This window comes from Penicillium arizonense (genome assembly GCF_001773325.1).
Source record: "Penicillium arizonense strain CBS 141311 chromosome Unknown PENARI_contig007, whole genome shotgun sequence".
In the NCBI taxonomy this organism is placed as follows: Eukaryota; Fungi; Ascomycota; class Eurotiomycetes; order Eurotiales; family Aspergillaceae; genus Penicillium; species Penicillium arizonense.
In genome coordinates this window covers 758,091-775,736 of record NW_019173284.1, presented here as the reverse complement: position 1 = coordinate 775,736, position 17,646 = coordinate 758,091, and the positions used below count along the sequence as shown (strand labels likewise).

The 17,646-nt window shown below is 49.8% G+C and overlaps 6 protein-coding genes across 6 annotated transcripts; 4 read left to right on the top strand and 2 right to left on the bottom strand.

Moving 5' to 3' along the window:
* Positions 1-3,390: 3,390 nt before the first annotated feature.
* Positions 3,391-4,033, top strand: PENARI_c007G08400 (ML domain-containing protein; the record flags this gene model as incomplete). The annotated part of the gene is made up of 3 exons (XM_022631066.1): positions 3,391-3,602; positions 3,672-3,888; positions 3,944-4,033. 3 exons carry the CDS (start codon positions 3,391-3,393, stop codon positions 4,031-4,033), a joined length of 519 nt encoding a protein of 172 aa, XP_022489218.1.
* A 783-nt stretch (positions 4,034-4,816) lies between these two features.
* On the bottom strand, positions 4,817-5,509 carry PENARI_c007G10111 (H(+)-transporting V1 sector ATPase subunit F; the record flags this gene model as incomplete). The annotated part of the gene is made up of 5 exons (XM_022631152.1): positions 4,817-4,957; positions 5,049-5,186; positions 5,276-5,309; positions 5,385-5,419; positions 5,483-5,509. The coding sequence occupies 5 exons, from the start codon at positions 5,507-5,509 to the stop codon at positions 4,817-4,819; spliced, it is 375 nt and encodes a 124-aa protein (XP_022489128.1).
* Positions 5,510-5,797: 288 nt separating this feature from the next.
* On the top strand, positions 5,798-7,235 carry PENARI_c007G03729 (Nur1/Mug154 family protein; the record flags this gene model as incomplete). The annotated part of the gene is made up of 2 exons (XM_022630850.1): positions 5,798-6,055; positions 6,117-7,235. 2 exons carry the CDS (start codon positions 5,798-5,800, stop codon positions 7,233-7,235), a joined length of 1,377 nt encoding a protein of 458 aa, XP_022489293.1.
* An 810-nt stretch (positions 7,236-8,045) lies between these two features.
* On the top strand, positions 8,046-11,162 carry PENARI_c007G10703 (putative NTP binding protein; the record flags this gene model as incomplete). Its single annotated transcript, XM_022631182.1, has 1 exon — positions 8,046-11,162. One exon carries the CDS (start codon positions 8,046-8,048, stop codon positions 11,160-11,162), a length of 3,117 nt encoding a protein of 1,038 aa, XP_022488956.1.
* A 1,476-nt stretch (positions 11,163-12,638) lies between these two features.
* On the bottom strand, positions 12,639-14,477 carry PENARI_c007G02613 (methylenetetrahydrofolate reductase (NAD(P)H) MET13; the record flags this gene model as incomplete). The annotated part of the gene is made up of 1 exon (XM_022630798.1): positions 12,639-14,477. One exon carries the CDS (start codon positions 14,475-14,477, stop codon positions 12,639-12,641), a length of 1,839 nt encoding a protein of 612 aa, XP_022488983.1.
* A 632-nt stretch (positions 14,478-15,109) lies between these two features.
* Positions 15,110-15,847, top strand: PENARI_c007G06054 (orotate phosphoribosyltransferase; the record flags this gene model as incomplete). The annotated part of the gene is made up of 1 exon (XM_022630962.1): positions 15,110-15,847. One exon carries the CDS (start codon positions 15,110-15,112, stop codon positions 15,845-15,847), a length of 738 nt encoding a protein of 245 aa, XP_022489137.1.
* Between the last annotated feature and the right edge of the window lie 1,799 nt (positions 15,848-17,646).

Below are 17,646 nucleotides of genomic sequence, written 5' to 3'. Positions count from 1 at the left end.
CTCCGTCATCCTGTCCGCCCAACCAAAGAGGCCTGTCAAGACGCTATAAGCTGGAATTGAATCGACATGTATTGATCACTTTGTAGGGCCATCACAGATCACACAGTCTATGACCTTAAGATTCATGTATCAGAGCGAGCGTATGTACGTGTTACGGCCCACCGCCGTCATGGATGAGGTCACATCTCAGCGGCGCCGATAAGGACCCAGGGCAAACACGGGACGGTCAATGATCGGTCAAATGTCAATGGGCTTGTACCGTGTTTGGGTCAGATGCAGAATGGGCTGAAGGGAGCTGACGTTCGGTGCAATCGGGGTTCGTTCTTCCATGGCGTCGATTCGGTGTTACACGCGCGTCTAGCGATCGGTAAACCAGAACCTCAAACAGACAGTGGTATCTGGGAATGTGGTTGTTATACGTGGAAGATGATTAGGCAAGTACTCTCTACACTGGGCGAGCAGTCAATGCAGGGGAACGAGATGGCCAAGTGAGCCCCACTTTACACCGATCTTGGACCTTGTATCTATCCGCGCATGGCTATAAGAAATAAAATTAAGAAGACCCCGAGGTGCATCGTTTAGCGTGGTAGGTGAAAGTGAACAGTGGGGGGCGAAGCGGTGAGATGCACCAGCTTCAACCGGACCGCAACAGACCTGCTCAAGACTGCAAGGTTCTTGTGCTATCCGTTTTGACTTTTCACACGTCATCAATACAGCTGAACGCTTTGTCTAACTATTAAGAGTAAAACTATGTGTTCAGGAAGTAAGTAAAGTGTTTCTTGCTCTGCGAGAGGCGTGGCGCCGAAGCCATGCCTTCTCGGATTTCGACGGCTAATTTCTTCGAAGCTGCCTCTAATTTGTATGGGAGTGGAACCACATAATATGAATTTCATCCGATTTTGATCCGAATTATCTACAGCAGTTTTAACATACAAGTGTTAGTGAATGGCATATGTACTCGCGATTGAATAGATTCCTGGTCAACTATTATTTTTCCCACCGGTGAAGCACTAAAGCCTAAGTTGACAGCATTACGCGCCAGGCTACCATAATTCCGAGGTTGATGAATCACAGAATCCCCGCCCTCACCCGCGCACCACGAAAATTTTGTGGAAAAGATCTTTGAACATCACGGTCATCACCACAAGAATGATGGAGAGAAGGAAGACCAAGCCGAATCGCAACCCAAAGCTCCGCAGAAGGAAAGTGAGAAGGAGAAGTACATGTATTGGTATCACAAGGAAGAGAACGAGGAAGCAGAGGGGATACGTACGGAGGTCTGATGTGAGCTTTCTATTATTTACTTAGATCTATGGTTTGCTTGAATTGAATGCATGCACAAGATGCCCACCTAGTCTGTGCGTGACCATGTAGTTTTAGGGCAATGTTAAAAGACCCCTCTTTTATGCTGGAACCTAGATTATTGCCCATTTGCATGATTTGCGTCCACAAGTGTCCTTCTTACCTGGAAGAACGTATAAGGGACTTTCTTTATATAGTATTCTGGACGCCGGTTTAGTCTATCTATGCCATACTTCACCTAAACGCCGAAAGCATAGGACTCTAACTAATGAAAGGTAAAACTTATAGATCGGCTTTCCAGTGTTAACCGGCATCACTGGGCCGAGCGGGCCGAGCACACCGCGTATGCTCCCTGAAAGATATGACTCGCGCTAAGAGGCAGCTGCCCGTTCAATATTATTCATAGCAGAAGCATAAAATATCAAGTATCAAATTTTAGAAAGCGGTAGTCTCGTAATTTATAAGCTAAAAATTTACCTTAATAGACTCAAAACCCACTTTTGACCTTTCCAATCAACATTCGGTGGGGCAAAAGCTTTCACAAAAGGAAGATGACAGTCACTGAACGCCTATCGAGTTACCCTCGTCGAAATGGCCGGTTTGTCCTGTTCTCCGGATGGTACCGATTTCCTGGAGTTAGTCACTTGACTCCAGTCTCTACATGATGGCATTGCAATCGGCATTTTGCATGAACATATCTATTGGACCAAAATATGGGGACACAATGGTCAACGACGGCTCGATTCAGCGATGCGGTCTCTCCGCAAGAACATCACGACCATCATTCCAAGTGGTGTCGCATACACCCAAGCAGTCGAAGATCTTTCGGAACAAGATAAACTGGTGTGACGGTGAAGGAATGAGAGTCATGCGTGCCAATTTGGTCGGGAGCAGTTCAGAGACTCTATAATGCCGGGCGCTCGGAAGAGGACCGCGAGGACCGCTAAAGGTGGTGTGTGAGTATTGCGGTGGATGAAATCCGTGAAAGACTGTACTGATCATAGAACCGCCCATCGAAGGGAGGCCTGGGTTAGACTATGTGCATGGGCCTGAATCAAGTCGACACGCAGGACCCTAACATACCAGGGAATTTCTCAAAGACAGATGTTGATGTTGTACACAATCACCTCCCGGAACCCATAGACCTGGAACTGGATCCTGTTTCTAGTCCCCCGTACTGGACAGACCATGGTGATCCTCCGTGTGGGAATTCTGTCAATGTTGTCAACTTGGACGCAGTCTTCAGGGGTGAACATACGGTTTTACGAATCCTTGTACAACGTCTGCATGAAGGGATTGGAATTCCGTTGGACCTTGAGCGTTGGACCTTGAGCATGGTCTCATGTTTTTCGGCGACCTCATTGGAGGTGTATATGTATTACGGAGGGACGGAACGGAGAAAAGGAGTCTGTTCACTGGTCTAGGGGATATTACCGGCGTTGAGTATATTAATTGCTATTTGTCGTTCGTGTGGGTATACTTGCTGTTAGTACTGTCCTTAGACTTGATGCTTTTTAATGATAAGATGTGTAATTATATGAAGTCGGTGGTTTAGAAGCCTCTCGGCTGGACCAAAAAGGAAGTGCGAGCACAAAGAAAGACCATTATGGTTTAAGTCTCCTCAGTTGATGCTGGCGACTTGAAACAAAGTGATGGTTCAAAATTTGCGATAAGATGAGGGCTCTGTTGGAACTTCTGATAGTTATGCCGGCGATCACTGATAAGAAACTGGAGTAGTGGGTCAAACAGGCTCCCCACTCGGATGGAAGGAGTACAACGCTTCAAGTTCATCTGTAAGGTTGTAGATTTCAATATGAAAAACAAGAGATAGCATGAGAATAAAGGATGATGCTCAGCCGCCATGCAGGTACGAGGTGTTGAACCAAAGTTCGACTGAAACGGGAATAGATCTGCCCCTGTCACGTGTGGAGGCGTCATCAAGTGACATCTCTTCTCCTCACCCCAACTTCCTCTACTCCAAGTTTCGCCTTTGACCTCGAACTACGCTCTGTGTGATATTTTACTATCGCACATACCCCATTTACCTACCCACTGCACCCGCTTTCCCCTGAACGGGTCACAGTCGCCATGAAGTTCTTATCGGCCGGCCTCTTGGCCCTCACGGCTCCTCTTGCCAGTGCGGCCGCGTTCTCCCTCTTCGATCCCTCGCAAGTCTCACTGAAGACCGATGACCCCAAGTTTCCCGTCGAGGGCGATAACCCACTGAGCTACTGTGCCGACCCGGCCAGTTACCGCCTTGAAATTGAATCGGTGGATCTCACGCCCAACCCGCCTCTTGCGTACGTTGAATCCCACGAATACCCCCGTTTTATGGCGGATCTTACTAACTGATATTTTACTCTTGATAGAGGTGAGAAGTTGATCATCTCCGCCACAGGTACCTTGCTCGACCGAGTTGAGAAGGGCGCCACAGTGAACCTCGAAGTGAAGTGGGGTCTCATTACCCTGATCAAGCAGACTGTCGACCTCTGCGATGAACTCGAGAACGTGGATCTGTCGTGTCCTCTGGAGAAGGGCAAGATGGTTCTGAAAAAGGAGGTGGAACTGCCCAAGCAGATTCCTCCCGTACGTGCTTCATAATGACGCTGCGAAGAACCGATGGCTAACATTTTCTTTTCAGGGCAAATACTCGGTTCTGGCTGATGTCTACAACAAGGACTTGAAGCAGGTCACCTGCCTCAAAGCCGACGACATTCAATTCCACTTATGATCTTATCGAACTTTGACATCGCTTTGCATCCACGCTCCAGGTGGCATTGGCTTGTTTACCTCTCAATATCATGAGCTCTGTGTTGTTTTGAGTGTTCAATTGCCCACAATGCTTTGATCTACGCCCTTTCTTACGACCCTCTTGAGTTTCGCATTTCATGTTTTACCTTTGTACGCTGCGCTATCTGGATTCCTCTTCGATTGCTACGGTCCTTGCATCTACGTTGATATTTTTGTGATTGTCATTCGGCATATACCAAGTCGTTTTGTAAACTCGGTAGCTACACGTACCTAAGACCATAATATATCCGTCTTCCCATTATCGAACACAAAAGGCAGCCGTAGGCTGTCTGCTTTGACGCTATAACTTCATTGGGGCTTTGCCTAGCCGTAGCATTTCTTCGAGGTTATTTTCCTTGAAAAATATAAAATCAACTGGGCCATGTGACTGATATATATCTGCACCAAACTGGTCAAGACCATTATTCTTCTTTGGACAAGGGTTATACAGGCATGGAATAGAAAGTAAGACCAGTAAAACATACTAGGATATATAAGAAGGGTGTATGTGCATTCTCATTTCAGTTATGCTGGGTATCTTCCCTACCTAATATCTCCATGTTTTCTCCACACCCATCTCCAACCAGACGCAGCCGGCTCCACCAGCAAGAAATCAGAGGCAACGGGATCAAAAATGTTTTGCATATCCCCAAGATAGAATGTCGCAAGAAAGGAACTCTTTTCGCAGCTAAATGACCAAGACGATAACGGACGTAAATAAGTTCTACTCTCCAAACAGACGGCGCACACGCTTGAGAACGCTGTCCTTCTCGGGGTCGTAGGGGTGATCTTTGCTGGGGATTTCGAGGACAGCTGGGAAGGGTTCGGTGAATGCGTCGACGCTGTGGCGGATGCGCTCTGCGACCTGTTTTCAAGATAGATGTTAGACGATGTGTCGGTGACCAAGCCGGCGCGCTGCATTTGTCTTGTACAGTATATATAGGGAGTATACTCACGTGCTGGTTGATCAGTAGGACGGCGATATCTTTCCGCTCCTGAGTGAAGTTCTGGAAGGCCCGTTCAATCTCCGAGGTCTCGGTCTTGGAGTCGACGACTAAGAAGTTTCGTTGGGAGCCTGGGGGTTCGGTGACGTGCTGTGCATGGAAGAAGTCGTTAGAATCGAGCTGCTTTCTGCTATCGCAAAGCCGTGGAGTAGATGGGATGGTGCGGAGGAGGGTCATACCCCAATGCCTGCGAGCAAAAGACCGGTGACAGAGCTGCACAATGGGTGAGGCAAGGTTAGCCGGATTTGGTCTCTTCAAAGTAGAAATATCGTAGCAGGGGTCATTTACTCCTCATCGCCAATGACGGCGAGGAATTGCCGGTCCTAGAGTAGAGACCAGTTAGCGACGTTATCGGAAGGGCTGTTCCATCGAGCGAAGGTCAGTACCTTGTATGTTGCGGCTGATGCCGCCATGATGAAGCCGGAGAAACGAACGAGCGGAGGATATTCGAGAGAAATTACTCTCAAACCGGACTCGTTATTTGAGGTGGAAACAGCAAACGGGAGGTCTTGTCCAGCTGTCCGTTGATCGCCGTGGTTATCGGGAGCTCCCATTACATAAGCTGATGCAATTTTGTTTACTTCCGCAAAACATTGAACTTCAACTGCGCCTTGCCGTTGATGCACTCGTGGTATTTCTTGACATAGGGCGAAGCTGCGGAGGAACAGCTTCTCTCTTATACGTCTCTCGTCCTCCACATCATGCCGCGCCTCGTACGCCGTCGCCCGCTCTCTGAGCGCATCATCTCCTACCTGAATCCATACGACTTTTTACTTTGGCTCTCCGAAGAGTTTGAAGGTGGCGACTGGGAGCAGCTGGAGAAGAACTGGGCGCTGCCTATCGGTATTGCGTTGAACCTGGTTTTCCTGGTTGCGCGGGCGAATAGTCGGTCCAGTGGCAGCAAGGCCTTCGACGATGTCTTTGGCGACGATGACAGTACATCCTTGCGAGGTTGGCTAGTGAGTGAATCCGCTTCTACTGCTTGTTCATTTTCAGAAAGTTAATTGTTGCTTCAAATAGGCCTCATTCATCGTCCATTTCCTGGCCCTTGCCTCCGTGGCGAATGCCTTCTATACGTTCTACAAGAAGCGGCACTATCGCCTGTTCGAGAATTCTATCGATACCACTCCGGCAACACCTTCAGCCCAGCGCGTACGCGTTGATTCGAGCCCCATGATGCCCTCTCCCCTGCGCTACATTGCCAGGGCCTTGTCAACCGAATCAGCCAACTCGAGAGCGCACCCTGATGCCCAACGTGATGTTTGGGAGCTTGCAATTTGGGACCCTTCGCCACTTTGTCTCCGGCTTTTCTCTTTGTTCAGCCCTGGGCATGTCGTGGTTTACTGGCTCTTCCTGCCAACACAGCTCTCCGATCCCCGTCCCAGTGTGACCATTGTTACCGCAATGGTCTTGACTGCACTGCTGTCAGTTCAGATGTCGTTTATTTCTTCCGCCTACACACAGCAGGCCAAGGACCAGAAGGTTGTTCATAAAGAAGTGTTCAAGGAATACGATACCAAATACGTACAGCCTCGAACACATCCTTTGATGCGAGACGTGGGCACTCAATTCTCCGATCCGCATGGTCGACATCCAAAGTCAGAGGGCGATATCAACAGGGTGGACACCTATAGCCCAGCCGTACTTATCAATCGTGGCTTCAAGACTAGCCCCAACCCAAATTATCTGAAGCACGTTGACCCAGAAGGGCACACTCCCGTGCGCCAGCCAACTGCATGCACACCAGGAGTCTCGTCTATATTCCAAGGCCAGTCAATTCAGACCCCGAATGTATCCCGGGACGGTTCGCCGCTGCTGCGAAACAACAACCGCACAACGATGCGACAGCCACAATTCCGATCAACAGCAACAACGTCTACGGGTGATGGTGGCAGTCTCGGCGTCTTTACTCACGCAAACTCCCCATTGCGGAAGTCCGCGACAACCTCCTTTGATCGGCGTGTACAACAGAATGGAGACTTCATCTACAAGGAACGAGGCACAACCCCAATGCAGCGGACTTCCAGCCCCTTGAAAAGAAGTGTCGTGCCGGGGCCCGCGAGCACACTCGGCTCAGGCTCAGCCGGCATTTATAGATCAGATAGTCCCTACACACGCCGAGAAACCGGACGATTTTAGAACGAATGAATGCCCATTTCCTGTTTGCGCACCCTGCCACGCCCTTTTTCGGACAGTTTCCATGTGTTATATGCGCGACTTACTGCCTGTCATGCGCATCGATGAAAGGAAGCATTCCTCGTACATATCTTCAATTGACGTTTCACTTAATGCAGCTTTACGTCTGATGTGTACCCCATGAACTTTTTCACGTCCGCCACGTCCGGGAATGCAAACCGGCGATCAACGGCTACCTGTGGGAACCAGGACTCATCTTCTCTTCAATACATCGATATTGATTTATACTTTGGAGTATTGGTCATTGCGTAGACCATAATGCCTCACTGCGGCGAAGAGTGAACTTAGGGCTAATGATTGCTGATATCCGGGTCGCGGTTTCTCAACATCGAGACCTCGTAACTTTCAAATGATGCAATAGGTGAGCTCGACAGGGAACTGCCATTCCAGGAGGCGGCAGGACATTTCATAGGGCATTCCGGCCCGGGGGCTGGCATTCTTCATCGACGATCCTGGCATTCCGGCCAACCAGAGCCCATTATTCTTACTCGTTGAGAGCCCGAATACCTCTGAAGATCGCTCAGCAGCCAGTCGGTTCCAATGACCCCGCCCTGTGTCTTCTTCGAATATACCATATCCTCGCCCTAAGCCGCCAACCGACACTCGACCAACCTCGACCTCGACATTGATTTTGAACACAGTACGACCACCAGTCAAGCCTCCAGCGCCCCTTTCTCACGGCATGGGATAGAGAAAACATTACAGTTGGACCAGAGAGTCGGGTCTCCAAAGTACATTTGTTCTTCACTCAATATGACCGAAGCCCGTGTGGAATTGCCAGATGGACACCTTGTGAACCTGTCCCCACGACCGACACGCGATAGTCCCTACAGAGCGTATCGAGCAGAATACAGAGGCTCCGCCACAGAGCTTTCTGCGACTCCTCCCCCTCGGTACACCCATCAAACAAGGACGCCGGAATATGGCGATTCGCGAAGCACATCAGGAATCATGTCTCAGGTGCCGAGGAGTACCAGGCTTCCTGTCCCCAGGACCGTTGCCGAAAACCGCAAAAATGAACTGAGAGACACCCCCAGTCCTACTGGCATACCAAAACCTACCACCCCTAGTCAACCTGGACCATCTGGGGACCAGCCTCGATCATCGGGTAAGGATCGTGATCAATACTGGGGCAAGATAAAAGAGAAGTTTGAGAAGGACTCTCCTTTATTGGGAAGAAGCGCTAGGAACAGGGACAATGGCATCGACGATTCTCCAAACTCACGCATATCCTATTACCGTACTCGACCTCCCGCTGCCAGTCGACAGGATCAGAACAGCCCTTGCGGGCCCACTGCACGAACAGGAATCCCCAGTCCCAGCACAGCTAAAAGTAGCCCTGCACAGGGTCATCGGAACGATGTTCGCAGCCCGTCGGACAGCAACAACAAATGGCGGAAGCAGGGCGACCAGTGCATTAATATGGAGGCTACCGAGAACACACCACATAAGTCAGAGCGAACGGACACGACCACCGACTCCAGTCCACGATCTTATCCGTCTATTTCTCCAGTGTCAGCTGAAGATAGTTCGATTACTGACTGGGAAGACCGATTCGTTGTGAATATGCCGACTGCAAAAGAACCCAACCCGCCAATGATGACTTGTCAGCAGATTTCTGAGTATCAGAAGAGCATCGAAAGGGTACATCAAGATGGAGGACAGATGGTGGATCCAGATGCATTACCTAGTCGTAATGCCTCCCCAGAAAGCAAGATCAGCCCCCGCGCCAAGAGCCCCAGAGAATTCAAACCGTACAAAGGGGGATATGATGGGGCATATGATGATCGACCAAAGCCAGAAACGCAGCGATATGAGCATCAGCAAGCGCCGCAGAATGAGCAACAGAGGCAGCCACAACCACAGCCCATGTCAGCGTCGCAACGGCAAACGGCAACTCATTATTACAGCCCGGATGAGATTGGAGGGAATCGCATTAGCACAATTTGGGAAGAGTCGCCAACGAAGACCAAGGAAAAGCGTCACCCTCAAAATGCCGATGGCTCTTTTTTAGGATGCAGGGAAATCTCGGGAGAAAAGAATCCAGACGAAATCCTCATGTTCACTTCGCCGGACGACGCCAGCCTACATCCACGTCCACTCGCACTACCTTCGAAGAACAAACAGAAGGACACGAAGGGAGTGACTGCCCAGCATATGATGAAAAAAGTGGAGGAAACAGGAGTCCGCAAAGAAGAGCAGCCACAAACTTCTCAGAATTCGAGGCATGTCCTATGCTCGAAGTCGTCAACAAAGTGTCAGAGCCGCAATTGCCCCCAGCACTCTATCCACAGGACCGGATCCCAGTACTCGGGAAAAGAGAACACCCTCCCTCCCAACAACTCACCCGAACAGCCCGCAAGGCTCGAGGACGGTCGGGGGGAAGACGATGTGTTCATTATCATGCCCACTATCACACGCACCATGATTCCAATGCCCGACAAGAAACCATCTGCGCCAAAGCCACAAGGTTTGCGACGTCCTGGTGGCACAAGTCACACAGGCACGGCGGAAGCTATCAGAGCCGTCCGTGCAAAGGCCCAGATGATCTCTACGCCATCAGGTCTGCGGCCCGGTGTGCCGATTCCTCGGCACGAATGGACAGCACCTACTTTGACGACTTCCCAAACTCTACCAGCGAGCAGCATTACTTCAGCGAAAGACAAAGAAGATACAGACCGCGTCCAAGAGCGAGCTACCGGCACAGCGTCCAATTCTATCCGTGGCTTCATCCGTACCGGAGGGCTGGCAAGGTCTACGGGAATAGTACGATCACCTACAGATAGCCTAGCTTCGATACTTCGTAGCAGCACCGAGTCTCTGCGAAATCGTGCCGAGTCCCTACGAAATGGCTCGGGTTCTTTGCAGCGTTCGAATCGGAAGCAACCAGTGACTCCTGAACCAACACTTCCGTCCAGGGACAATTCAGAATCATCTCGCTCAGCGAGGTCTTTCCAGTCCGCCAAAGAGACTCCTGCTGCTTCGGGAAAAGTGACCCCGCCGCCACAAAAGTTGGCGGCGCAGGCTCCGCCTGAGAAAAAATCACCACCCACGAAACCAGCAGCTACTACCCCGAGCAAGCCCGCAGCAGAACAGGTGACTCTATCCGAGGAACCGCCGTCTGAAAAGACAGAAAAGGCAGACAAGCCCGCTCCCTCAATCAAGAAGATATCGGCGTTGGCGAAGCCGTCTAAGCAGGATAAACCATCCCAGTCCGCCAAACCAACAATATCAGAAAAGAAGTCTTCGCTCCCGGCCGCGAAGAAGGCCGATACACCTAAAAAGGACGAACGAGTGAAGCCCCAACCTCGAATCCGCACCTCAAGCAGTGTCGTGGAGATCGCCGAGTTGGATGGGCTTCAGGTTGCAAGTCCAAAGGAGTCTCTACAATCCAACATCACAGATGTCTATGCCGATCTGGGTGAGATGCACACTCGAGATGAGGATGAGCCCTCAAGCCAAGGAACAAACCCCCTGGCTCTCTCGTTGGTATTTGACATTTTCGTCGTAGCTGTCACCCAAGTGAGTCGGTCTTTCCGAATGGGCACCGACAGCCCTTGCTCCAAATTTGTCATCGCCAATATTCTCAACATGACCCGCCATTGCTACCGCGTCTTCAAATGCATATATGCAGCTTTGTCCCGCTACCAGGCTACAGGTTCTTGGCCCAAAGCTCGCAATGACCAGGCTATCAGCAGATTCATGCTCGAGTTGCTTCAGGCTGTTGTCTATCTCTTCATTCTGGGATTCGCGGCTATGCTCGTCGGCCGTGCTGCTAGCTACGTGGTTCTTGTGAGTACTTGGATTGTCTGGTTTGCAAGACCGTTTGCGTGGGCCTTCCAGTGTGTTGGTCGTGCCCTGATAATGTAACACTAGCGTGTTCTCTCTTTCCTGCTTTTTCATACTTGTCCCGTGTATTGTGTAATATTGCCCCCTTTTGGGAAGTCTGGCGTCGGAAAGCGAGTCTTATCATTTTGTGTTTGGTGTTTGTCCAGGTCGAGAGGACTTCCACTCCTTCGGTTATGTCTATTGTATCACTAGCCTATTCTTCAATACATCGATGTTTTTTTTTTCTAACTGAAAACAATCTATCTCTATGCTATCTCCCGTATTCTGGGGTGGATCTCCACCCCTGTGAAGGCATCAGGCCGGCTACCATGAGGCCAGACTATGTGACCATGTAGCTACAACCAGCGTAAACGAGCAGTAGACTTGTGAATGATATTCCAAACCTAATCTAAAATCAAGAATGAAAAGCCGAATAGCAGTCCCATACAACCGAATGGTCGCGGACCTAGATTCAAACAATCAGGACAAGACAATCGTCGCTCCCAATTGCCAGTCCAGCGTCCACCTCCCAGGTTGAAGAAGGAGATGAAACCAAATCAACTGTTCTCTTGCAATTTCATAAGCCAGAGTCCGATCTTGTGTATGATGCTCCAAGAATATTACCCAACTGCGCCACGCTGGTGTTGAATGCTTCCTGTATGCTAGCCCCTGCGACAACCTTAGAACTTGGAGGGGGAAAAATGCGAAACACGAAACATACGATGAGAAAACAAAAGAGTTTATTTTCAAATAAAGAAGAAAAAGAAAAAGGGGTGGGGGAAGTTCAATGGCGGAATGAGGGGGACACCATGTTGGATTGGATAGTCTCCTTCAATCTCAAGTGGGCGAGATATCTGCTCATTCCAATAAACAAAGACAAGTTGCGACATGAGTTTCGGTTCAAAAACAGGCTCAAACCGATAACAGAAATAGAGGAAGAAAAGAAGACCGGAATAAAATTGCAGGGCCGACGCTAAAGAAGACAAGAGTCGACCATCGTCATTATAGCCACTGCGAGCTCTATGTATCAGAATCAGGAGTAGAAAAACAAACAGCAGGAGAAAGGAAGGGAGCCCTAAGGGCAAAAAAATTATGTTGAATTTTGGGGTTTCGACCATTCTTTTGTTCCCTCCGTTCTTCTGGACTGGTAGACCAAACAGAAAAACAAGAAAGTCCAGAAGAGCACCGGGCCCGGAGGGAAGTTGACCTGAAAAGAAATAGAGAAACCGATCGACGAAGCGCCATTGTTAAAAGAGACGGGGTATCGGTACATTATGTTGAAATGAAAACGCTGTGGAAGAAATCGTTGAGAGGTCTTCAGTCGTGACGCCATAAGACATTGCAGGGGAGGCCCGAGATGTGTTGGAGTGAATGTTTGTATCGGGTTGTGTAATCGTTGAGATGATGTTGAATTAGGTAAATGTTGAGAGATTTTGGCGTGAGAATGGTAGATAACTCGTTGAAAGGGTCGGCTTTTTTTTATGGAAGACCACCAGTCCCGAATTGAGGGGAATGGCATTAGTTGGTGGCAACTCCATTGGGTTCGGCGGTGCCATTGGTTTCAGGCTTTGCGGGAACCTCAACCTCTACGTTGAGATCCTTCACTTCCAAGTCGTTGAATAGTTCGAAGACGGCATTGGAGCGGTGGAAGTCGTTGTCAACGATGTTGACAAGGTACCAGTCTTCCATCACATTCTGGATCAGCTTGCGACTGGGGCTAGCTGCGTTGTAGCACTTGGACCAGTGTTCTCCCAGAAGGTACGCTTCATCCTTCCAGGCCAAGAAGCTGACAGTCTCGACAATTGTGGGTTGGATGATCTCTCGTCCCGCGAAGATACCCCACGTCAAAGCATTGGGACTGTCGCGTGTGTTTGTCTTGAGCTCGCCTTTCTTGTTGGTGGCATGGTAGGTCAAGTCATCGTTCTTCTCGATGCGAGTGATGAGCTCATCGATCAAGTATGAGGGGACCAGGAGCTCCAGGTAGGCTTTCTGGTATACGAAACCGTTCTTAGGACCCCAACCGTAGACAGAGTGGGAGGACTTGATTCCGTCGACAGCGGGCTGAGAGTTGATTGTCAGGAATCCGCGCTCGTTCAGGTCAAGTAAGTTGTCCTGAATGTCCTTGGCTTCCGTGGTGATTGGTGAGTCACTCCATGGCAGTCTGTCAAGCTTGCCCTTCAAGAAGCTGACGAAGATATCTGACAAGTCCTTAATTGACTTAGGCTCGCCCCATAATTTGATGTTTTGCTCGTTAGTGCCCTTGAGCCCGACACCGTACGCGTCGAGCTCACCAAACGCAGGCGAACGAGAATCCGTCCAGCGACCGTTGGGGAACTCGTCCCATGTTTGTGTGCGAGCAACGTATGAGGAGTTTCGGTTGCGCCAGAATACCGGACGCACATCTTCGCCCCGACGGTTGAGGGCAAGGGAAGGCCGCCATGGCAGCGCACGTTGGATAGGAGATTCGTCCGACGGGCAAAGACCGAGCTCATCCAGAACCGCTTTGGTGGCTTGGGCCAGGTTCATGGTATAGAAGTGTAAGTGGTTGATACCGGTGGCCATCAGCTGCCTGCACATCTCAGCGATGAGGCTCTTTCCAATCTCTCGAACAGCAGAGTCGTCGTTCTTGACGGGCTCAAGGGCTTCCATCCACTCTGGGGGCACGCGGATCTTGGTCCAATTTGATCGACGGATGAAAGCGGCATAGGTCTGAATAGGCATGATACCAGGGATGATGGGCACATTGATGCCTTTGGCTCGGCATCTCTTAACCCAATCGATGAAGTTCTTCACATCGTAGAACATCTGGGTAACCACGAAGGTACTGCCAGCATCCACTTTTTCCTTCAAGTGATCGATCAATTGTTCGACGTCAGCGTTGTCATCAGCTCCCTCGGGGTAGCCGCCGACGCCAATGTCGAAGTGGTTGCCATATTTCTCCCGGATGTATCTGACCAAATCCTTAGCGTAGCGGAAGCCGTTATCGGCGGCCTCCCAGACTTCCTTGTCACGGGGTGGGTCTCCTCGAAGAGCCAGGATATTAGTGCAGCCTGCCTTGTAAGCAGCCTGGAGTGCTTGGTCGACCTTTTCTATCGGCATATCCGTGCAAGTCAAGTGCATGCATGTCTCCAGACCATAAACCGATTGTGCCACATTGACCATCTCGCAAGTCAGATCCGATAAGCGACCGCCGGCACCCCAGGTGATGTCGATGAAGGAGGGACCTAAACCATGCATGCGGTCCATCCGGTCGTAAAGGTTCTGTACACCCTGAGCGGTCTTAGGAGGAAAGAATTCGAAGGAAATGCCCGTCTTTCCCTCTGCCTCATTCTTGGCCAGCTTCTCCCGGATATGCATGGTGTCGAGTTAACCTATTTCTATCAGCACACCCCCGGGGAAACATCAAGGGAAGAGTTTCCATGCTCTATAGCTAGAGGTGGAACCGACATACCGAGGATTGGGGCGATAAATAATGAAATTGTTTGTGAAACCAGCACACGGCTGTGCAGATGAGACGTCCGAGAGCTGGACCGGATTAGCGTGGAGGTAACACGCGAGTCAAGGGTAGAGAAAGAACGAAGTAGCAAAGTGAAAGTGAGAGCACAAATGAAAGAAATAAGAAGAGTGAAGCTCGAGGAATGAAGAAGGGAGAAATTCGGTGAGCGGATCCTTGACGATTTGGCGGGGAAGGCCGGCCATCGGAGCACGTGTCTTTGGCCCCTTGGAGAGACGACGGTCAACATAAGCAAAGAGAAGGGTGAAAAGACCATTCTGAGTCTCTCTCTTTTTCTCTACAGCTGTCTACTATCAGCTATGAATCCCCAATTGACCAGACTACAGAGCATTGGCGAGGGAACACTCCCTGGCCACCGCCCCTCCTGCCCCTCTCTCGGGAAAATTTTCTGTTATCAGTTGAACTCCGATTCGCAGTTTGAACCTTGACAATTGCTTCATTTCTCCCCGGATTTCTCGACAACCACACAGCAAATATGTCGTCTGTTCCTCCTCCTACTGCCGATCAGGACTACAAGTCCACTCTCCTCCCCCTGCTCATCTCCAACAATGTCCTCTCGTTCGGCTCCTACACTTTGAAGTCCGGCCGCGAGTCGCCCTACTTCTTCACCTCCTCCCTCCTGCACACCGCACCTCTCCTGCGCGCCTCCTCCGCTGCCTACGCTAGCGTTCTCTCTGCTGAGCCTTTTGTCACCACCGACGCTGATGGCAACACGAAGGCCGACTTCGACATTATCTTCGGACCCGCATACAAGGGCATCCCCATCTGCGCCGCTGTCACCAACGAGCTCGCCGTGCGGGACTCTCTCTCTGGCAAGAACGCCTGGGACAATGTTAGCTACTCCTTCAACCGCAAGGAGGCCAAGGCCCACGGCGAGGGTGGAAATATCGTCGGTGCCCCGCTGAAGGGCAAGCGGGTCGTGATCGTCGACGATGTCATCACTGCCGGCACTGCCCTGCGTGAGGCCGTCGGTATCATCGAGAAGGAGGGCGGTATCGTCGCCGGTGTGGTTGTTTTGCTGGACCGTGAGGAGCGTGTCAGCGACACCGAGACCAAGAGCGCCATCGGTGTTGCTCAGCGCGATCTTGGAGGCAAGATCCCCATCCGCTCAGTCCTTGGTCTGCACGACTTGATCGAGAAGCTCGGTGACAAAATTGGTGCTGATGAGATCCAGCGCTTGAAGGACTACCGCGAGCGCTACGGTGCTCAATAGATATATAAGCTTGTGAAATCCGCCCATGGCGGCATGATGTATGAGCAAAGATAAAACAAAATTACTTGGATACCAGGGTAGTTTGGAGTTGCTATGAACATAAATTTGATTGAACGTCGCCCAGCGACTGGGGTGATGGCCACATTCCAAGCAATAGCTCACTTCTTCAACATGTCTTAACATTGTGCCTTCGCACACAGAAACATTCAGTCTCTTTAAGATCCCGGAGAACTTTTGCCTAACAGACTTGAACTCCTTTTTCTGTGGCGATAGCAACATCAAAACGCAATATGCAAGCGAGACATCTCGTGCCATCTTTGAATTTACCAACGATAGTCAGTCCTGGACGAACTGGTGATACCAATATTCAATCCGAAGAGCTATTCTTCAAGTTCCAATCGGGGAACATGGATCTTTTAATAGGATCCTTTCGTCTCGTAACTACGCAGCTGAACTCATTGACAATCCAGTGTCTTCACTCTCACTATATTCTCCAAGTCATCTAAGATGTTCAGATCTCACACCCCTGGCTGAGTTGTCGCACTCGGAAGCCGGAATATCTGTGCACGAGACAATGTTTCACATGAACTCGAAGAGATCGACCGTGCCAGCTTGGGCATTATGATGAGCCAATGGCTGAAAACGCCCCGTTGTAGACCGATTGAGTTGTTGCGCGGCAAGCGACAGCCACACAGCAGGTGTTATCCGTGTCATAGATTGTGTCTGACAGAGAGCACCCCAAGGCAGGACAGGCACCGCTTGCAGTGGAAATGGGGACCTTTGGGGGCATTGTAGAGATCAGTAGCTGCGCTCAGGCAGTTTGTACCTTTGAATCTGAAAAAGTCAATCACTTGATCAAGTACAAGGTGGTACATGGACGCAATACCCATGGTGGCACGCACATATGGTCATGACTTTGTGATGGAGGGTTGAGATCTATCGAAAGACTGTGATAGAACGTCTTTTAGTTACTTATAGATCTTTAAGCACAATGTGCTAGGTGAATCTGAAGTCTCTTCAAAATTTGTCGTTCTTTATCTAGGTGCTTCTAGGATCAACGCTGGAGATCTGATATCTGCATTCTCTAGGCATCGTTTTCCAATGTAAGGCGGGCTCCGGTGATCTCCCAGTGGGTGCTTCTGTTCCACGAAGAGCTTAAGAACGGGGCTGAAAGCCTTTATTGGTAAATTAGCGTATTGTCACTTGTTAATATGATATATTATGGTTGTATGGATTTTTTTTTATGGCACTCCAATCGGCGGAAGTATACAAATGGTATCAATAAGATTCAATTTCGCAATAACGTAATTTCAATCTATAGCACTCAGTCTTTGAATAGAACATAGATGTAAATATTTAAAGCGCTATTGTGGCATGATCCTGCAAAGCACGGATACTTGTCAAGTGCCAATTGTTATGTATCCGAACTGCGTGACATGAGTATTAAGTCCGCCAACCACATATTCTGGGTCCCTTAAAGGCACCCACCCGCGCTTACGATTGACAGATCCGTATGTAGTATCTAGTAGTGACAGAAAACGGGTCAACATTCTGATAATTACCCAAAACTCACTTTCAGCTAGCACATATTATTGAGCTCGAGTTCAGACTTTGGATGCCGTCATTCATATCTACACTACAGGCCGATCACAACAGGTCGTGTCTTTATATATAGAAGTCTCATAATGGAGTCTCGTGGCTTGAAATATCTGGGGTACAGAGTGGAACAAGCTACCAGCTGGATTGAATTGAGTCCATTCTCAAATCTAAGCAAGGCTCGTCACCCCCAACGAAATCTT